We start from the raw sequence: 23,225 nt of genomic DNA on the forward strand, positions 1-23,225 counted from the left end.
CACGAAAGGTTAAAGTTCTTGTATACATTAAACACGTAAGTCCGCCGGGGCGAACGACGGAAAAAGGCGTTCGAACCCGCGGACGGCGAAAGTCGGAAATTCGCCGCGAAACGACCGCCGGGCGAAACGTTCGTCCATCACTACCCCTAATCCCCCCCTCCAGCTCCAAACAGTGTTCGTGCTCCGACACCATGCCTAAGGCCGCGTACACACGGGCGGACTGTCCGCCCAACTAGGTTCGTCAAACAGTTTGACAAACAGTCCGTTCAAAATTAGCATGAACGGACTTGACCACACACGACGAACGAACAGTCCGCTGAAAACTTGCGCGATGACGTGAACGGCACGTACGACGGGACTCGAAAAACGACGTCCTATACACTGCAATGCAACCTTCGGCGTGTAAATCCTTTCTGAGCATGTGCGGAACTTAGTTTGACGAACAAGCCTACACACGAGCGGACTGTCCGCTCAAACCAAGTTTCAGCGGACAGTCTTACGGAAATTCCGAAAAACTTTGTTCGTCAGACTGTCCGCTGAAACTGTCCACTGAAGCCCACACACGAGCGGACTGTCCGCTGAAACACTGTTCAGCGGACAAAGTTGGGCGAACAGTCCGCCCGTGTGTACGCGGCCTGAAAGGAACAACTACTGGTATACTTTCTCTGTAGAAAACACACAGTGGTCTGGGAATCATTTGTCGTATATTTTTAATACATATATAAACTTTAACAAATATATATATAAAAAAAAATTTATCCATAAACTGTGCCCAAACCATTAGGCTTGGTTAAACACTTGTCCTGTGTGTTAACGCACATTATATATTTTTAATGGGTAATACCCCTTTAGTGCAGCTAAGGCTGCGCCTCATCCTTTTTTTGTGAACGCAGAACACAGTAGTCTGCTAAAGTGTGGTTGCATTGGCCTAATGCGTTGGGGTGCCATTCAAAGTGAATAACTGCAGACCCTACACAGTGCACCTATGCACGTTACTGCAACACAATTTTGTGAACCTGACCTTATAGTTTTCCTTTAGAGCCCTTTCACACTGGGGTGTTTTTCAAGTGCTTTTGGCGCTAAAAATAGCATCTGTAAAGTGCCTGAACACCTCCCTTGCAGTCCCAGTGTGAAAAAGTAAAAAAAAAAGTCCTGCAAGCGGCATCTTTGGAGCGGTGAAGGAACTGTGTACACACCACTCCTCCACCGCTCCTGCCTATTGAAATGAATGCGCGCCGCTGCCGAAGTGCCTGCAAAGCATTTTGGCAGTGGCACTACACAGTCGCATTTAACCCTTTATTCGGCCGCTAGTGGCGGTCAAAACCGTCCCAGTATCGGCCAAATAGCGCCACTAAAATGACGGTAAAGCGCAGCTAAAACTAGCAGCGTTTTACCATCACCGCCCACTCCAGTGTGAAAGCAGCCTTAGATAATGGATTTAGCTGATGCCCAGAATCAGTCTTTTTAAGCTATTTCCACACCAATGAAAGCAGTCAGATTTTCCCTGATTTAAATTGTTTCCGTAAAGTTTTTCAGAATGATCATTAGCAATTTTTCATGTGGGAGCGTGGCTCATCGCCATTTGTTATTTATAAATGCAACTGACATTGGCCTGGGATCTGACTGATTTGCATCTGGAGAATATGTTCCACAGACGTCGCCCTGATTGACCTGTTTTATTTGGTGCCACATGGCTTTCACCATTATTACAACAAGGGATTTACTATCACTTACTCCTGTGTAGCATATGTACTGTTTTTTGCGCTGGCCAATATATTTTCTTGAAGCCAAACTCCAGGCAAATAGCTTAATGCACATTATTAAATATATGCATGGTAACTGTTTTACTTGAGAGAGGATTTATTTCTGTCCACCCAGCCCTGTCTACCAAGGGAGAGGTGACCTGATCTCTCTGCTGAAGTTTTACCACCATTAAGTGACTGGACAGTGAAAGGAAAAGCAGCACAATAATGAGCTTATCTCTCTGTCACTGCTCTGTCCTCATATATTAGCTTGTTACTTCTCCTTCTCCTTAACCCTGATGGAGCTCTGCTCTATAGACTGTAGAGGGGATTGCAAGAGATGATAGTCAAATTCATGTACGTACACTACTAACATAAAAAATGACTTTAACCACTTCAAATGAAAGCACTTTTACCCCCTTCCTGCCCAGGCCATTTTTCAGGTTTCAGTGCTGTTGCACATTAAATGACATATGTGCGGTCATGCAACACTGTACTCATATGACATTTTCTTTCACACAAATTTCTTTCACACATTTTTTTTCACACAAATAAAGATTTAATTTGGTTGTATTTAATTACCACTGTATTTTTATTTATTTTTTCCTTCTTTTTTTTTTTTTTTGCCAAATAAGCAAAAAAAGGCCAAAAATGTTGAATAAACGTGTTTTTCTTCGTTTTTGTTATTACATTTCTTTAATCGTATATCACGGGACACAGAGCCATAGTAATTACTATATGGGTTTTAGTCCACTTTCAGGTGCTGGACACTGGCACACCTTAAACAGTAAGTTGCCTCCCTATATAACCCCTCCCATACCAGGAGTATCTCAGTTTTTTTGCCAGTGTCTAAGGTGTTGGTCACGAGGGAAGATGTGCTTTGCTGAGCTCCACTGGAGCAATCCTTGCTGGGGCTAGTACCCAGGCCCAGTGTCCGAAGAAACTAGGTTTTGCCTGTAACGCTTCTCTTTTTAGAGAGCTGGACCCCGGGATCCAGTACTTTTGGCATTAAGGCCATAAAGTTTTACTGGTGGGGTACTTTTTACAGGTCCAGGATTGTGGGTTCCCCAAGGGTCCCTGGTTCCTTAAGGTTTGTTAAGGGAACCCACTGTGAAGGGTGAATATTGGGTCTGTTGGTTTTATCACAGAAAACCCTGCGGTGGGAAAGGTAAGTGGAGTTTTTCTAAGGAATTTTTAAATTTTTCTTATGAAATGTCTCCTTTAAAGTAAATGTTGTCGTGCCTAAGTGTCACCACTGGGGGCTGTATGGAGCACGTACATTCTCATGCTTTGCTCAAAGACACGCTGTGTCACAGAAACAGCAGACTTTTTTCCTCCGGCTAGCAGGCAGACAGGTAAATTTGGTGGGTTTTGCTTCCTCCAGACACCCCCACTTGAGCTAAACTCTTTCCCTCTTCAAAAGGCTGAGTATAAGGGAGACCTAAAAACGATCGGCGATGCTGTTTTATTTCACCGCCTCTACACGGCAATGGCTTCTAGGTCTCCTCCACGCCATCCCTCCCTCACTCAGCCGATCCCGTCGGATCGGGGTCCCATGCTTGCACCGGAAAACTCTTCTTTTGTATTGCTTTGCTCCAAAACCAAGATACTCCCGGTATGGGAGGGGTTATATAGGAAGGTAACTTCCTGTTTTGGGTGTGCCAGTGTACAGCACCTTAAGGTGGACTATAACCCACATAGTAATTACTATGGCCCTGTGTCCCATGTTGTACTTCAAAAGAAAATGATTTTACAGGTAAGCTGTTATAAAAGTCCTGTTTTTACTAATAAATCTTTCTTCGTAAATTAGGCCAAATTGTATTCTGCTACATTTCCTTGGTGAAAATAAACCAAATTGGTGTATATTATTTAGTCTGTAGGAAAGTTAGAGTGCACAAATTGTGGTGTGTGTGTGTGTGTGTGTGTGTGTGTGTGTGTGTGTGTATATATATACTGTATATCTGAAAATTGATCAATCCTGATGTACTGATGGTCTATCGCATTTCTTGAGGCCCGAAAACATCAGGACAGTACAAATATTCCCCAAATTACCTTTTTGGAAAGTAGACAGTCTGAAGTATTTAGTAAGAGGCATGGCGCGTTTTGTGAAGTTTTTTACTTTTTTTGTCGCTTTTTCTTCTTCTATTTTTTTTTAAATACTGTCACCAGTGCAGTACCGCATCATCATATAACTTGAATAAAAATTGTGCAGTCATGCAACGTTATACCCAAACTAATTTTAATTATTTTTTCCCCCATAAATAGAGATTTCTTTTGGTGGTATTTGATCACCTCTGTGTTTTTTATTTTTTGCGCTATAAACAAAAAAGAGTGACAATTTTGAAAAAAAAACACAATATTTATAAATTTTTGCTATAATAAATATCCCAATTTTTTTTAAGAAAACAATTTTTTTCCTCAGTTTAGGCCCATATCTATTCTACTTATTTGTGGTAAAAAAAAAAAAAAAAATCACAATAAGCGTATATTGATTGGATTGCGCAAAAGTTATAGCGTCTACAAAATAGGGAATATGATTTTTTTTTTACTAGTTATGGTGGCGATCTGCGATTTTTATTGTGACTGCGATATTGCGGCGGACATATCGGACACTTTTGACACCATTTTGGGACCAGGGACATTTATACAGCGATCCATGCTATAAAATGCACTGATTACTGTATACATGTTACTGGCAGGAAAGGGGTTGACCACTAGGGATGATCAAAGGGTTAACTGTGTGTACTAGGAGTGATTCTAACTTTAAGGGGAGGGGACACACAAGGGGAGGAGACCGATGTGTTCCTCTGTAATGGGAACACACGGATCGGTCTCCTCACCTGACAGGACGTGGACCTGTGTGTTTACACCTCTTACACCTCTGGCGGCGTGGGCGGTAGGAAAGTGGTTGATATCTTTTCTTTTACATACTGTGAACATTAATACAGTGTTACCATAGTAATTTATAATGGGTGACAGTAACAGTGTGTAGAAACTGTCTATTATTGTGATTGGCTGTGATTGGTCACCGCTAATCACAACATGGTTCTAATGGGCTGTGATTGGCCCCGTCTGTACCATGAGATCACTGTGACCAATCGACTAGCAACACAATTGTATACAATGAATGGCATGAAAGGAAGCCATTCATTGTTTACAACTATCATGTGATCTGCTGTGATTAAGGATGAGCTCAGGCGTGTTCACATGGAACACGTGCAGAGCCCGCCAGGAAGTGGGCACAGTGCTGCGCTAATCACAGGCAGTGAGACATTGCCCCGATGTGCGGCTGTAGAGATCGGGCAATGTCTCACTGCCTGTGATTAGAGCAGCGCTGCACCCACTTCCTGGCAGGCTCTGCACATGTTCCATGCGAACACGCCTGAGCTCATCCCTAGCTGTGATTGTTCACAGCGATCACATGGCACTGGCAAAGGGCCGGTATAGTGATCAGTTTTCCGCTGTGCCAAGTGGGTGACAGATTGTACCACATTGCGGCCTGTTCTTGGGAGGACGTCATATGACCAATAGGGTTCCCGCCCACCATTGTACAATGACTCGGGCATGAAGCAGGTAATGATGTATTGATGATTACATGCATGATGAATTGGATTTTTTTTTTCCTGCATGGAGTTCAGCTTTAAGCTCTTGCTTGTGTATAATGTAAATATTTGTTCTGGACAGTATATATGACCAAGGACTGTTTGCAGCTCAAATGATGGTTGCAAAAAACAACAAAACAAACAAAACTATCATAGGTGTTTTCCTGGACTGATATAATGCCGGGAAAATTTAGGTTCCTGCCCTGTTTTAGTCTGTTTGCGTAGCTGGATTAACTGGTTTATATTTTGTTGGGTGTTCTTCCTTGTCCAGACCTTCCTTGGCATTGACCCCACTTCCTTGTCCAGGCTGCATTCACAGTATGGGGGTTCATGAACACACACAATGTTATGATGTTCATGCAACCCTCATTTAAATTAGGGCTTGTCCACACACACACACACACACATGCATTAAAACTGATGAAAAGACAGTTTGCCTGAGTTTTTTTTTTTTGCATGTTGAAATCGGTTCATCTCCATTTTTATGTACATGTTCACAACACATGCTGTGTCACCCCCACCTTACATCAGTGCCCCCACCTGAGCCCCCCTTACTTCAGCAGGAGGTGGAGCAAGTCTTGACACAGTGCGGATACGCACTGCTTCTCTCTCCTCTCCTAAAACAACTGCACTTCCTGTCACATGCTCTTTTCTGCACCAGCGTTTTGGTGTGAATGTGGCACATAGATAACTATTGTTTTTAGTATGCCCTTGCAGAAACCTGTTTTTTTCTAGTGCAGAAAACCTCAGGTCCCTGCACATGGTTAAACGAGCCCTTAAACCAAATTATTACTGTTAAAAGCAATCCTAGTGTGTATATAAAAAGTAATCCTGATCACCTCCCCTGAGTAGTATAGTGTTACTATGGTAACACTGTATTGCTCTGGCCACATTATTAAAAAAAAATACAATCATAAATAAATTGTAATAAAAAAGAAGAAACGGGGGCATGGTCACGACATAGCCGAGTAAGGATGTGCTTTACTGGAGCTCCCGGCCGTTGTCCTCCTTCCCTGGCACTCTTCACCGTATATGCAAGATGCACACCTCCAGAAAACGCTTAAACAAGCGAGGCACACAGAGACCCAGCCCGGCTACGAATACTCCCGCTGCGGGGGATTTGAAGAGGCTCTTTGGTACCCCTCGTGACGCCGCCCGGGGACCCAAAATGGCGGCGCCGCGTGACCTGCCCCTGCAGCTCCTGGATGAGATGGAGGGCTCCGCGTCTCCCGGGGGCTCCCGGAGTCCGGTGCTGTATCCCGGCTCCCCGGCAGCACCCCCGCTGGACCCGGAGAACACGCTGTCTCCCCCGCTGATTTACCGGGTGGACGAGGAACTAAAAGCGATCCTGATGTCCCTGCCGACCAAAGCAGACATCGAGGCCCTGGTGGGTAAGGTGGAAGCCACCCATAAGAAAGAGCTGAGCACAGTCAAGCAGGATTTAGTGACACTGAACTCCAGGGTGTCCACGGGCGAGTCCTCTTCAGCAGCCCTCGAATTGAAAGTGCAGTCCCTGGCGGAGCGGCAGAGCGCACAGGAGGGAGCGGTGACAGACCTTCAGCTCTGTATTGAGGAGAGTGAGGACCGCAGCAGGAGAAACAACTTGAGGCTGCGGGGGCCTGCCAGAGGCGATGGGTCAGACGGATCTACTAGTGACGGTGACTGATATATTTAAGCGGGTGGTGGGCCCACACCTCCCAGAGCGGCTCAAAATCGATCGAGTTCATAGAGCCCTAGCCCCACGATCGGCTAACCCGTCGAGGCGAAGGCTGTCAAGGAGGTGAAATCCTCCTCATACATCCCTCAGATAACGTGCCCTGATGGCCAGCAGGTCATGCTGCCGACGCAGAACTCAAAGGGTTTCCAGGACTTTTACTTCAGCCTCTATAACTTGCCGAGTTCCACCTCTACCCAACCAGATACTGACAAATACATCTCAAATTCCCAAATGCAGACTCTTCCGACTGAAACACGGGAAATCCTTGAGGAGCCAATTACCATTGCAGAATTTCAGGGAGTGGTGAACTCTTTGAAGTCAGGCAAAGCCCCGGGCCCCGACGGCTACACTGCCCAATACTATAAGGCTCTCCTTCCCATCCTGGGTCCGCGCATGGTTTCGTTCTTTAATGCACTGGGTTCGGGCACAGAGTTTCCTAGAGACATCTTGAGGGCCCATATCACACTAATCCATAAGGAGGGGAAAGATCCGGGCTTGTGTGGCAGTTACCGTCCCATTTCCCTACTGAACACAGATTTAAAGATCTTCTCCAAAATCTTAGCCAACCGACTCACGCGCCACCTTCAGGATTTGATACATCTGGATCAGGTTGGCTTTATACCCAGCAGAGAAGCTAGGGACACCACCATCAAGGTCCTGAACCTCATCCATGTGGCGGCCGCCTCCGGGACTCCATGTATATTCATGAGCACTGACTCTGAGAAGGCGTTTGATGGTGAACTGGGAATATATGTTCTCTGTCCTCCGCCACATTGGATTGGGAGCCAGGATGCTTAGATGGATAGGTAGCGTATACTCAAGTCCTTCCGCCCAAGTGAAGGCGAATGGTGTGCTCTCAGAGTCTTTCCCGATTGGGAATGGTAGGAGGCAAGGTTGTCCACTCTCCCCCCTACTCTTTGCCATCTCATTGGAACCATTTCTCTGCACTATTCGAATGCACCCAGACATATCAGGGCTCACCGTAGGCAGCTCCCAACACAAAAACTCATTTTTTTCCCCCCTTAAGATTAACTTCTCTAAGTCAACCGCTATGGGCGTAGCCTCCCCTCCCCATATTCTAACCACTCTCCGGACCAACTTTAACTTCAAATGGACATACACAGCACTACCATACTTAGGCACCCACCTCCCTTCTGATATCTCTAAGACATTTACCGTCAACTTTCCCCTCCTCCTGTCTAAAACCCGCACTCTTCTTGAGAGATGGCACCCAAGTTTTCACTCCTGGTTCGGCAGGTACAATCTTATTAATATGAGCGTACTGCCCAAATTTATATATCTCTTTCAAGCTCTACCCATCCAAATACCCCCCTTGTTCTTTAAACAGGTGAGGGCTCTCTTTACCAAATTTGTGTGGGCACATAAAAAACCCAGGCTTCGTCGATCACAACTGACGCTACCCAAACACTGCGACGATCTTGCACTGCCTGACATTCGGCAATATTACTTGGCTTCCCATTTAGGCCGCATTTTGTATTGGCGATGAAATTAGCCCTACAAACTCTGTATACAGATCGAACAAGCCCAAACTTCCATCCCCCTGAAAGGGGCGCTGTGGTGCTTTGAGAAGCTGCCGGCTACACTAAAGCTACATCCTCTTCTGGGCGTTACCCTCAGGCATAGTCACATGACCTCCAAAGCCTCTGCCCTTACATCCAAGTCCTCACCATTGCTCCCAATTGTAGGCAACCCTTCCTTTGTACCGGGTCTACACGCCCCCGAATACTCTTCACTTAGTAAGTCGGGATGCGACGTTGCGGGTGGGCTTGTCGTGAGCGGTAGGTGGTCATCCATTTCGGAAATAACAGACCGTTCAGGAGTGTTTCAACTTCCCTTTTGGAGGGCTCTCCAACTTCATAATTTTCTCCATTCACTGTCTCGCCCTCAGGATCCCCCCCCCCCCCCACCGTGATCCTCCCCTGTTAAGAGTCGGCTTGGTGCCAGCTGCCGCCGTGCCTCCCCCCCCCCTTCTCTTCTCCTCCCTTGCCCTCTCTCCCCCTACCCCTCCTTTCCCTTTAGTTTTCCCTTTCTTCCCCTCCCCCTCTTTTTTTCTTTCTGTTCTTTTTTTTTTCCATTGTTATTTACCTCGACCTATCATCCTGGCGGGTGACCTCCGCAATTATGCACGGGGAGCAGTATGTCTCTTCAGCTTTATAGCGGAGGTATTTGTACTTCTTATTTTCTTGCCCCCGATTCATGCACCAATTTGTATGTTATATTCATGTTCCTATTAGTGTGCTTTGTTGCTACGTGGACATTCTATGTACTTCTGTTTGTAATGCGGTGTCTCCTCCCCATGGTTGGTGTTTTAATAAACTTTATATTTGGAAAAAAAAAAGAAGAAACATTAGAATAAATATTACTTACGGTCATCAGTGAGTGTCCCTGATCACCAGCACACCACTTATATGATGACGATTTATGGCACTGATGAAAGTTTGTAAAAAATAAAACAAATTGTGAAAAAAAAATTTTTTTTTTTAATTCTCGATTTATTCAAAAAATGTTTACAAAAAAATACTACTTAAAAAAACTTGCCATGCCTCTTACTAAATACATTGGACTGCCTACTTTCCATAAAGGGCCATAGAATGGTGTAATTTTCACTGCAGGAACATTTAACCACTTCAGCCCCGGAAGGATTTACCCCCTTCCCGACCAGGCCATTTTTTGCGATACGGCACTGCATCGCTTTAACTGACAATTGCATGATCGTGCAACGCTGTACCCAAACAAAATTGACGTCCTTTTTCCCCCACAAATAGAGCTTTCTTTTGGAGGTATTTAATCACCTCTTCGGTTTTTATTTTTTGCGCTATAAACAAAAAAAGAGCGACAATTTTGAAAAAAAAAAACACTTTTTTTATTTTTTGCTATAATAAATATTCTCAAATTTAAAACAAAACAACAAATTTTATTTATATTTTTACTAGTAATGAAGGTGATCTGTGATTTTTATCAGGACTGCAGCTGACAGATCGGACACTTTTTTTTTTTTGGGACCACTGACATTTATACAATGATCAGAGCTAAAACTAGAAACTGATTACTGTATAAATGTCACTGGCAGGGAAGGGGTTAACACTAGGGGGCGATCAAGGGGTTAAATATATTCCCTCAGCATGTTCTAACTGTAGGGGGGATGGGACTGCCTGAGACCGATTGGTGTTCCTATATACTAGGAACACACGATCTGTCTCCTCTCCCCTAACAGAATGTGGATTTGTGTGTTTACACATACAGATCCTCGATCTGGCTCTGTCATGTGCCCACTGACATCGCGGCTGCTGGGCACGTGAATCGGCTCCTCGGTACTGCAGCCCCCTATACCACTTAAAGCAGCCTCCATTCAGCTACAGCGATTCTCTCAGGGGAGCCATTCTGCCATCGTCAATAGGTTAAAGGGCAAGCGGTTAAAGGGCAAAAATGTATAAATCTATTACAAAATTATTTTATGGTACAGTTCATGGAGGCCCCAATTGGGAATGATGCTCTGCTGGACCTGGTAATCTCAAACCATGCAGAGCTTTTTACTAATGTTCATATAAAAGAACATCTGGGTAGCAGTGACCACAAAATGTTTTCCTTTTTAATGCTCACTGTAAACAACAAGCACATAGTGGAAAGATAAAAATGTAAGAGCTAATTTTCCAAGGCTGAAGGCTGCTCTCCAAATCTTAGACTGGAAAGGAATAATATTTTGCATTTTTTTGCCAGCGTTTTTGCAGTGTTTAGGAGCAGTAGAATTCTTGTTAAGGTTTGGGTCGGCCACATTCTTAACAGAAGACTCAGCTGTCAGTGAGGTTCCCCGCTGACAGCTGAATGTAAACACAGCAATTGACGGCAATAACAACAAAAAATTGTAAAGGGTCTCCCCCTTAATCTATACCGGACTCTTATCTGAGAGCTCAGCTCCCCCCCCAAACCATACCAGGCCACATGCATTCAACATGGGGGCTGCTTTGGGCCCCCCAAAAGCATCTTGTCCCCTGGCCCGGTGGTTGTGGGGATGCGTGGGGGGTGACTTATCGGAATCTGTATGGCCCCTTTAACTAATAGGCCTCTTGATCCCAGCCCCCTCCCATGTGAATGAGTAGGGGGTACCAATATGCAGCACTGATGAAGTGTGGAGGCGTGTCAGTAGTTTATTTTTATTTTATTTTATATTGCAATTTTATTTTTTTTCATTTTTTTTACAAGTGTTTTTATATATATTCCAATCAGATAAACTATGTATAACTATTTTGGGGGTATTTGTACTGTCCTGGCATTTTCAGTCCTCAAGAAATGAGATATACGTGTGTGTGTGTGTGTGTGTGTGTGTGTGTTTATATATATATATATATATATATATATATATATATATATAATGTGTGTGTATATATACATACATACACATACCATAGTTTGTGGACTAACTTTCCTACAGACTTAATATTATACTCTGATCTGGGTTATATTTTACCAAAGAAATGTAGCAGAATACATTTTGGCCTAAATGTATGAAGAAAGAATATTTATTTTCAAAATTTTATAACCAAAATAAAGAAAAACACATTTGTTTCCCCAAAACTTTTCCCCCCCAAAAAATTTTTTCGCAAAAAAAAAATAGAAAACCCATAGGGACCCATAGGTGGCCTGCATCAAACCCGCACATAGGTCGCCCTATCAGCAGTCAGGGCCACAAAGCCCACAACAGCCCAGCCTTATATTATGCTGTTGGGGGAACAAACAATCTCCACGTGTGGTGTCTAGGCAGTTGAACAGCACGTGGTGATTTAACCCATCATTCCTTCTCAGTATCATTTATGGATGGGTCTTTATTTCCTCTACTTTTCTGTTCCCTGCTTTCTGTTTTTAATGTTATGGGTTGTTTCCCTTCATTGAATAATTACTGTTCAGCCATGATTTGATTTTCTTTCTTTTCATCACAGGTGGAAGGAAAGAAAATTGCTTGATTTCCCCATCAACACAGTCAATGTTGATGTGGGTATACCTAATGGGGAGGAGGGGGGTTGAAGGGTGCGAACACAATGAGTGCTGCTGGTGGCTATAGCTGGCTGCAGTAATCAAATGTAGAAAAATTCAAACAGGCTGGTTGTACCCAAGTTGATCGATGGATCGACTTTGGTACAATCGGCCTGCCTATACATGGATCGAATCTCGCCTGGTCCCTATTGAACTGGCAGAATTTCGATCCATGTATGGCCAGCATAAGACAATATTTCAGGAGTTAACATTTGCAGTCCTATCACGTTTCATGTTAAAATGCCCATGCATTATGGGTTATGGTTTTAATTATCTGATTCTTGCTGGTAGATGTTTTCCATTTTGTAAATGTGAACTCCCTACTGAGCTTTTCATTAATGCTGTTTTTTGTTCTATATCAGATACATGCTACGTCCTATCTTTTGCCATCATCATGCTGAACACCAGTTTACACAATCCCAATGTAAGGGACAAACCATCAGTAGAGCGCTTTATATCTATGAATCGTGGAATTAATGAAGGTGGAGATCTTCCAGAAGAATTATTAAGGGTGAGTTTTACTTGATATAAATAAATATTGGAACATACTGTATGTGAGTTGTTAATTACATGCAATGTGCTGCTGTGAACTCAGAGTGGAACTGAGCTCAAAAAGTGAAGATTTGCAATGCTATTGTGAACTTTTATAAGTGTTAACTGCACCTGAGTACCCTGAAAGATGTACTTTGGAATTCCTCCTGAAAAATATCGGTGCACTTTCTGGTATGTGAATTTGTGGGCCTGTTCCTATAGCCTTATAGTTGTATATCTGCAGTGTAAGATCTAAGATACTGTGACTGGCTGCTAATCTCTAGAACAGGGTTTCTCAACTAGTGTTTCCGTGTTCCGAATATCAAATTCCAAGTTCCCAGTTTTAATTCCAAATTTTGTGTTCCAAATTCCATGTTCCGAATTCCGTGTTCCAAATTCCAAATTTAGTGTTCCAAATTCGGTGTTATTACCGTAATTCCAAATTCCATGTTCCATGTTCCGAATTCAGTGTTCTAAATTCCAAATTCCTGGTTTCAAATTCCGTGTTCCAAATTCCTGGTTCAAAATTCCAAATTCCTGGTTCCAAATACTGTGTTCCAAGTTCCTGGATCTGAATTTCTGGATCTGAATTCCGTGTTCCGAATTCAGTGTTCCGAATTCCAAAGTCAGCATTGCGAATTCCAAAGTCCGCGTTTGCGAATTCCAAAGTCCAAATTCCGTGTTCCAAATTCCGTGTTCGTTCCAAATTCCAAGTTCCCAGTTCTAATTACATATTCCGTGTTCCTAATTCCCAAATCCGTGTTCCAAATTCTGTGTTCCGAATTCCATATTCCAAGTTCCCAGTTCTAATTCCGAATTTTGTGTTCCGAATTTCAAATTCCAAGTTCCCTGTTCTTTTGTGTTCCGTGTTCCGAATTCCAAATTCCGTGTTCCCAATTCCAAATTCTCTGTTCCGAATTCTCTGTTCCGTGTTCCAAATTCTCTGTTTTGCGTTCCAAATTCCGTGTTCCTTTGCGTTCCAAATTCTGTGTTCCCAATTCCAAATTCTGTGTTTCCAATTCTAAATTAAGGGGAAATGGCAACTTTACACGGAGATTTGAATTGGATACTAAAAAGAGTGGAGGAAACAAAAAAAAAAGAAAAGTTGGATTCTCAAGCGGCCGAAATAAAAGAGCTTAAAGAACAGAGTAGAACACCAGGAAATCGCAATAGGAGGAAAAAAAACTAAGAATTTGCGGCCTACCTGACTTACAGGGTGAAGATCTACAAGAAGAAATGGACAAAGTGTTTGGCCCTTTGCTGGGATTATCAGAGACAGAAAAAATTAAAGTTTGAAAGAATACACAGGATCAGAAAACCTGCAGAGATGGCAGGAGAAATTCTGAGAGATGTAATTGCAAAATTCCAGAAGTATAAAGATCAGATATGGGTTGTCCTAAAACCCAACCAGCCTGTTAAGTACCAAGAGACCACACTGCAGATACTCCCAGACCTGGCATGACAGACTCTGACAAGGGGATGAATATTAAAACCCTTACTTGAATAAAACAAATCAAATCGAATAAGATCCAATACTCCTGTGGCTTTCAAGCCTGTTTAATAGGGCAAAAGGAGGGCCGGTCGGCAACTCTTTGATTCACAGAAGATACGCCTAAATTTTACAATAGATTGGATATTTCATTATTAGAGATCCCTGGCTGGTGGGAAGCGCAGGAGAAAACACTAAATACAGAGGAGCCACAACAATGGTACCCAATCTTAAAAAAAGAAGGCATCGTCAACAAAGAAGGAAATCTAGCAGGAGAAGAAGGGGACTGGACTGGACTGGACTGGATGAGGGGGATAGAAATAAAGCACTTAGACTTGGGGAACCCAAATGGGGTGGGGGCAGGGAGGGAGGGGAGAGAAAGGGGTAGCGATGACACCTTTTTTGCTCATCGAACATAATCTCATTGCCATAATCAGATTAAGTGGTCAGGTTGTACCAAGAAGATGGGAGCGGGAGCGGGGTGCGCAATGAGCAAAGATGACATTAAACTTTGTGATGTCCAATGTGCATGGGCTAAATACACATACAAAAAGATTTAATATACCAAGAGAAATCAAGCAACTTAAGGCAGAAGTAGTCTTCTTGCAGGAGACGCATTTTTCCCATGAAATTAGTCTTAAAATAAGCTCAAACGATTTCCCAGTATGGTACTATGGTGATCCTACAACTAAATGGGCAAAGGGAGTAGCCATAGGATTTGCCAGAGGATTAAGGTTTACCCTGGAGGAGAGATTGGCAGACCCCAAAGGGCGCTACCTGTTCCTGAGGGGAAGAATATGTGAGGTAGATTGCACCATGGCAAATATCTATTGCCCCAATAAAAACCCAATAAAATTCCTAAAGGGGGTTACAGAGACGTTAATGGAGTTTAAGACAGGAGAAGGAATTAGGCTGGAGACTTTAACTTCTGCATGGAACCAAGGGTTGATAGTATGTCCCGGGTGCAGCGGACAGGAAATGTACAGTGGAAGATGTTAAAAAAGAAGCTACATCAAAACCAACTAATGGATGTATGGAGAATATAACTTGCAAAAACACAAAACTTTACATTCCACTCCTCTGTACATGGGACATAGTCAAGAATTGATTATTTTCTGATTGAACATAGGCTGCTGGAGTCAGTGGTTAGTATGAACATTGAAATTACAACATTCTCAGACCATACCCAGTTGACAATGAAAATGAAGATCGAGGGGGTTCAAAATAGGATTAATATATGGAGACTAAACAAAGAACTAATCCAGGATAACATAGCTGAAGATGGGATAAAAAAGAGCTAGAGCAGTACTTTAAATGATACAGAAGAAATATCAAAAGCCACATTATGGGAAGCCAATAAGGCTTATATAAGAGGAATCTTGATTGCGATGGGAGCGGAAAGAAAAAAGGAGATAGTAAGGAAAAGGGAAGTATTAGCCAAAGAAATGTTTGACTTAGAACAGCAACATAAAAAATAGGTGAATGTGAAATATTACAGATGGCCACCTTAAAAAGGGAGGAACAAAGAGCTGATAGAACAGGAAACCCGAATAGCCTTTAATAGAATCAAAAAAGAGAGGTAACAATGGGGGAATAAGACAGGAAACCTCCTGGCTAAAATATTAATGCCATGTTCTCTCCATTTGGTTATGATAGGTTTGATGGTGCTCCTAGGGATCATTAAAGATTTGGATAGTTTTTTATAATCAAACCCTGACTTATACTTCTCAACAACATTGTTCCTTACTTGTTTGGAGAGTTCCTTGGTCTTCATGGCAGTGTTTGGTTAGTGGTGCCTCTTGCTTAGGTGTTGCAGCCTCTGGGGCCTTTCAAAAAGGTGTGTATATGTAATGACAGATCATGTGACACTTATATTGCACACAGGTGGACATTATTTCACTAATGATGTGACTTCTGAAGGTAATTGTTTGCACCAGAGCTTTTTATGGGCTTCATAACAAAGGGGGTGAATATATACGCACATGCCAATTATGAGTTTTTTTATTTCTGAAAAACAGTTTTCTGTATATATTTTTAAAATTTTACTTCACCAACTTTTATTGTGTTCTGATCCATTGCATACAATTCAGATTAAAAAAAACATTGAACTAAGGCTGTAATGTAACAAAATAGGTAAAAAGCCAAGCGGGGTGAATACTTTTGCAAGGCAGTGTATATTTTAAAACGCTAAAAATTATACTCTTAAAATGTATTTGGCAGAAAAAGAAGCCTCGTATGAGCTTGACAGTACTGATTAAGTAGAAGGGGCAAGGGGGACTGGGAGTACCAGACCTTAAGAACTATTACAATGCTATTCTACTATCACGGGTGTTAGAATGGGCAAAAAACAATAAAGAAAAAAGATGGCTTAAATTGGAAAACACAATGCTACACTAGGGAAAATAATATGGATATCCGCACAACTAAGAGAACTGAGTTATAACACAGAAAGCACTGGCAATCTGGGATATGATGCACAAAAGGGAAAAATGGGAATTTAATTCACCTTTGATACCACTAAGAGACACAAATTACTTTGCACCAGGGAAAGGCATACTGTTTGGAAATTGGATAAAAAAAGATAAAGCACAATTAAAAGATATAATGGAGAAAGGTAAAATATGCACATTTCAGGATTTAAAACACAAAAAATACTTATTGGTAATAGATGAATGGCGGAACTCCCAGTTGAAAAATGTTGTTGCTACATTGTCCCAACCAATTAGATCCGAAGATAACCTATGGCCGTTTGAGCAGCTATGAACAGCTACAGGTATGAAGAAGGGGATCTCAAGGATCTATAAATTACTGATGGGACTGATAGGGCCGGAAATACCGCCATTTATCGGAAAATGGAAAGAAGAATTGGGAATGCGAGAGAAAGACCTAGATTTTGGGAAAATACTGAGGCTGGCACACACCAAGGCAATAGACAGTAACACTATAGAAATTAACTACAAGTGCCTGACATGCTGGTATATAACACCGGATAAGGTGTTGTATACAAAAAATGCCAAAAGGAGGTTTTGCAGTTATGTTGGAGGGGGTGTAAGGTACTTGGAACCATGGCCCACATATGGTGGACATGTGCTAAAATTAAAAAATACTGGAGAGAGGTGCTGCAGATAATGGAAATAACCAGCATAGAAATACCAGTGGACACATGGGAGTGTTTGGTACATGGGGTTAGGATGTCAATCAAACAATATACGAGAACATTGGTCCCCCAGTTAATAAACGCAGCCAAAAGTTTAATCCCTTGACAGTGGCAGAAGATAGAAAGTCCCACAACGAGGAGTTGGTGTAGTTAAATAAGCAAAACTTATAATATGGAATATCTAAGGTTCAGTGGTGAGGAGGGAATGGAAGGATTTGAAGAGAAGTGGAGAGTTTGGATAAAGTTTAAGCAGACAATTAGATTTGCTGAAATGATGGGAGCATGAGAAAGGGGAGAGGTTTGGAGATACAGGCAGCTAGAGGTCAGAAAAGAAAGGTCCGAGAGGAGGGAGGAAAATTATTTCTGTAATATGTGATGGCAATGGCGAGAATTGTATCTCGGTTTATGAAATATTTAGATATAAAAAATGATCAATAAAGAAACTGAAAAAAAAAAAAAGAAATGTGTGGAACATCGATTTGTTTCCCAACTTTACTTTTTGTTTCTGCATTCCAGACAAATCTCAAAATGTCCATGTTTAATTGTATTTTTATATATTAGGTTAAACTCAAGGCAGATATAAAATAATTACAGTAATGTATTTTTAAATGCAACGCTGTAAATAACTGAATATAAAATTTAAATCTGCTTCTTCTAATGCCCTGTATAGCAAGCTCTAAAACTATAGTTTGAGTGGATTTTTAACGTTTCCCTATTGTAGAAGAGAGGGAGGGGCAGTACAAGCAGTCATTCGGGTGTGCTGCATTAAAGTATGCTGACAAAGGGTCCTTTCACATGGGACGGATCTGTGATGAACATCCGCTTGCTCAGCGGGATCGCTCCGTTGATCCCCGCTGAGCCGGTGGATGACAGGGCGGTCCCTGCCCACTGTGCAGGGACCGCCCTGTCAGATCTCCGCTCTCCCCTGCAGACGGATAGAAAAATAGGATTTTCCTCCATCTGCAGAATCGGACCATAGCAGGATGCATGTATGTCCGTATTTCAGCCGAAAATATAAATACAGTGACTGTCATCACTCACTCGGTGTGGACTATGGAGCTTTAATACTTTTCATTGGTACCATGATTGTTCCAGATGATTGATTCATTAGTTAGTGAAGCAAGGACATAGATAAAAGCCCAGAACCTGCATCTTTAAAACCAAGCTGGCAATAGCAGTCTCCAAGTTCACACCAGTGAAGTGCGGACTATATACTTTTTTTTTTTTGCATCTTCAAAAAAATTTGGCCTCAAAGATGATGTTAAAATAGGACTGTACCATCGTCCTAAATTTCAAACAATTAATAAAGGAGGGGTGGGTAGATATAACAAGGGCTACTCCAAACCATATTTTGACCCTTAATCACCCAAAGATCATAGGACTATTGTGGTACCCACTATCACAAAAATCATAAATAAAAAATATATTAATTATAAAATATACAGAGCCTTCATAAATCACAACAAAAATATCAGAGGAATTGTTTACAAATACAAATATATTAAAATTCCTGGGTAATGCTCCCCACAGATAAGTGGGGGTGTAATTGATGTTGGTGTAGACGTGACCTTGACTAGTTTCGTGGCACAACCCAAAACATCTAAGGAAAATACAGTACAGAATTATTTATAGTAACAAAAAATGAACAATTGAACCTTCATAGATTAATAACCATAACAAAAATATTGGAGTATTTAATTGTATCTATGCGACTCATCAACAAAGCCAGAGGAGGGTTACAGACAGCAAAACTGAGACACCCACATATGGGTGTTCCCCCTGGGGGTGGGCACGGGGAAGTGTATGCGTGCAGGTAAGAGGTTCTATAAATTAAATAAATGATTTGCTTTGATCAGTTTAGTCATTCAACCACCTTCACCCAGCAATTGCAGAATGTAACTATATGGATGGAATGAATAGGGGTCACCTACCACCATAATTTATGTAGTTAGAGCTATAGATGATGGTAGGCTGCTTTAATCCAGCCATTCTCAACCAGGGTTCTGTGGAACCCTATGGTTTCTCCAGAGGTTGCTAGGGGTTTCTTGAGCTGTGGCTGATCTCACGTCTGTTGGTGCATGTATAGTTTTAGGTCCCATGCTACATGGCAGATGCAGCAGCAGCATGGCACCAATAATCCAATAATTTGTTTAGCTGACTGTAAAGGGCATTTCCCAATGACCCCTCATTAATTCACCTCAGCAGGAGTTCCCTGAGACCTGAAAATAATTTCAAGGTGAAAGGTTGAAAAGTTGAAAAAGGCTGCATTAATATATTCTTCGATTAGACTTGTTGAAAATGTTTTGAAATTGCTAGAAAGTACATTTTTATGGGGCCAGTGTTAAGCGTGGAACACAGTTTTCTTTTCTTACATCAGGGGACACAGAGCCATAGTAATAACTATGGGGGTTATATCGGCGTATTAGGTGCTGGACACTGGCACGACCCTTAAGGCGGGAACTTCCCCCATATAACCCCTCCCATTACTGGGAGTTTTCAGTTTTTTCACCAGTGTCTAAGGTGTTGGGCACATGTAAGGATGTGTGTACTGAGCTCCACGGGCAGTAATCCTTTGATGAGAGCCAGCCATCCTGACCGGATCTGTTCTGATGTCTCCATAATGGACTAAATGAATGGTACCTGGGCCTCGTCATCCGAAGACGCAAGGTTTTGCTTGCCAATGCTTTAAGAGCTGGGCCCTGGTATCCAGTACTTTTTTGGTAGCAAGACCAATAAAAGTTTACTGGCAGGGTCTTCTCGCAGGTCCAGGATTGTGGGATAACCTGAGTGTTCCCCCTGTTCCTGAAGGTTTCCTTTAAAGGTCCCGGAGCCTACCATGAAGGGCGAAGATTGGGTTTTTTATCTCTGATAAACCCTGCTGCAAGGAAAGGTAGGGGAGATTTTCTCAGGAATCTCTCCTTCCATGTATTGTGTTGTCATGTCATGTCTATGTGTCACCACTGGAGGCTGTATTGAGCACTCACCATTCCTGACACTGGAAATAGCAGAAGCTCCACTCTCCTCTCTGTTCAAGCCAGCTCAGACCCTCAGGTATGAAGGGGGGTCTGATCACTTCCTGGGCCCCCAGATTGGCGATTTTGTTTGAATGCCAGCCAGCTGCCTCTTTTTCTTTATAAAAAAAAAAATTTTTTTTGGGCAAGTTGCGGCCGCTCGCCGAGCGGAGGATTTATCCCCCCGCCGCCGCCCGCCATGATGCCGAGACGGGGGAGATTCGCTTCCCTGTGGGGGGCATGGCTAAACTGCGTCAGACGCTGGCCACACGTGTAGGAAGTAGTTTAGAGTTCTGCAAGAGAAGCTGCTGCCTGGTGGTGGAGGGACAGAGCAGAGTGGTTGCTGGTCAGGTTTGGTGACACAGACATTTCCCTTTTGACAACATTATACTGTATAGCTAGGATTAATAGCAGTTATTGTACTGTACTATAGCCTAGCAAGTGAAACATTCTTTTGCTGGTACTGCCTCTGCTTTGTACTGTAAGCTATGAGTGACAAAGGGACCAGGAACTCCTCTAAGGGTTCTAAGGGGTTAATGGTATACAACAAACTAAAAACCCTTCCAAAAGAATGTCTTCCTCCCCTGAGAGGTAAAAAGAAAAATACGGCCAGTCAGATGAGCCGTCAAGGGTAGAACACTTCTGTCCCTGTGTATTTCATACAGACAGGTTTTTTCTTCTACTATTTAAAAGATTATTGCTATGATGTCTCTCCATAGTAGGACTAAACATAGCAGATTCCCATCTAGTCCTCTGGGCCCTTTTGTTGAGGTACAGGATGCTGGGGATCAGGTAGATATTCCCAAATATTGGAAGATACTTATTTTTCCTCTTCAGAGGATCCTAATAGGGAGGGAGTAGCCGCACATGTCAGGTGTTTGTCTACTCCCTTACTTAACCCTTTTGTTGCCTGCAGCACAGGCTCTTGAGGTATCTACCTCTAATAGGGTTCATTTGAACCTCTCCCACCTGTAGATGTTTTTCCTATTCATGCATAGCTATGTATTCTGAATGGAAACATTTCTATGAAAGAAATGGGGGGTTCCAGCTATTAATACGGCAGTCACCTCAGTGAGCAGAGTCTCACATGTCCAGTGGATAATGCACTGATGTTAAAGGATCCAGCAAATTAAGGTTGGATTTTCCTTTTAAAGACAAGATGTCTTTTGCAGTTCTGGCTGCAATTGGAGTAGCTCAGTCCATTAACCCTTTAACGTCTGCTCCACTATTTTGGTGGAGCGCATTTTGAGTCACGCCAGTGCATTGGAATGTGGACTCCAAGGGGTTAAGGAACAGGTGTGAGATGCCTGAAAGTTCTGCCTGATCAGCAGGCCCGGCAAGGGGCTAGTGTATTTGATGCACTGTGTCTCACAGATGCTATGAAGGACTCGATCGTTTAAGCCTTATGGCTTATACTTGGACTAGTGCATTTTTGCAGAGGTCCGTGGCTGAAATGTTGATCAGCCGAAGCACCAGGTGAAAACCCTTAGCCAGTCTGTGTCCCTTCCTGGGGTATGACTATTTAGAATGGATAAGTACATCCAAAAGGGGTAAAGCTCTCTTTACCAGTAAAAGGAGGTTCAAACAGTTCTCCTTTAATCGTGCAGCCTCTCCTATGCCTGGGGTGTCTGCCTTTAGGCAGTCTTGATGGTCTCAATCGTCAGGTTCAGGAGAAAGTTCCCAGGGGCAGCACCAGGATCTTGGGGAAAGAAAGCCCATAAAGCAGAATGCTAAGGCCTTCTCATGAAGGAGCACCCCCACTCGTTTGGGTGAGGGGAAATGCCCTGTGATTCTCAGTCTGGCAGGAACAATATGTTAAGAGCAGAGGGATTTCTGCGATTTTCTTCTCTAGGTTACATCTAGAGTTTCAAGAGCCCGCATGGCCCAGTCGGCTTTCGATCTGAGGGTCCAGGGTTTGGGTCCTGTTTGGGTGCTGCCTGTGGGGTCCTTGGGGCTGCTGATGAGGCAGTCTTAATGCAAGACTTCTTTCCTTCTTTCTCCCCAGAAGCCTTAATCTGGGGAAAAAAAAGCACTACAGTCTCTTGATGTAGTAAGAGCGATCAGAATCTATTTAACCACTTGCCGACCGCCGCACGACGATATACGTCGGCAGAATGGCACGGGCAGGCATATGGGCGTATATATAAGTCCCTGCCTGCCCGCGGGTGGGGGGCCCGATCGGGCCCCCCCCCCGGTGCCTGCGGCGGTCGGCATTCCTTCGAGAGCGATCCGGGATGAGGGGGCGGCCATTCATTCATGGCCACCCCCTCGCGATCGCTCTCGACGAATGGAAATCCCCCGTGACATCACTTCCTCTCCTGTAATGTAAACACAGGAGAGGAAGTGATGTATTCTCTCCTCCGTGTCGGTATTTTTCGTTCCGACACGGAGGAGAGCGGATCAGTGAGTTGCACCAACACTCTACACACACAGTAGAACATGCCAGGCACACTCACACCCCCCCTTTACCCCCCGATCACCCCCCCAATTACCCCTGCCCCCCAGTCACAGTGACACCAATGTCATTTTTATTTTTTTATTTTTATTTTTTTTGCATTGGTGTCATTTGTGACTGTAATAACTGTTAGGGCAGTTAGAGTTAGCCCCCTTTAGTTCTAATGTACCCCCCTAACCCCCCCAATAAAGGTTTAACCCCGTGATCACCCCCCGTCGCCAGTGTCACTAAGGCTGGGTTCACATTGCAGCGGTTTATGAGAACGGATGTGATTCGCACCGCACTGCAGTGCAAATCACATCCGATCTCTGTGCGATTCGAGTTCAGCCATTCGCCGCACCCGCCGCAAATTCGCACGGGACCCTTTTTTTGGCCCGCAGCAGAATCGGATCGCATGGGTGTTCACACCATGCGATCCGAGTTTGCAGATCGCACTGCGATATGCGAACTGATCTGGGGGTGTCAGTAACAT

The 23,225-nt window shown here is 43.3% G+C and overlaps 1 protein-coding gene across 1 annotated transcript in view; it reads left to right on the top strand.

The window, feature by feature from the left end:
* Positions 1 to 23,225, top strand: part of CYTH3 (cytohesin 3) — a 223,502-nt gene that overhangs the window by 142,514 nt on the left and 57,763 nt on the right. The window contains exon 8 of the mRNA XM_077449020.1: positions 12,473 to 12,621. Within this exon, the coding sequence (XP_077305146.1) occupies positions 12,473 to 12,621 (149 nt within the window). The remainder of the gene's footprint in view (positions 1 to 12,472; positions 12,622 to 23,225) is intronic.

This window comes from Lithobates pipiens, unplaced genomic scaffold (assembly GCF_037356315.1).
Source record: "Lithobates pipiens isolate NorthernLeopardFrog02 unplaced genomic scaffold, aLitPip1_a1.2 Scaffold_22, whole genome shotgun sequence".
NCBI classification, from domain to species: domain Eukaryota; kingdom Metazoa; phylum Chordata; class Amphibia; order Anura; family Ranidae; genus Lithobates; species Lithobates pipiens.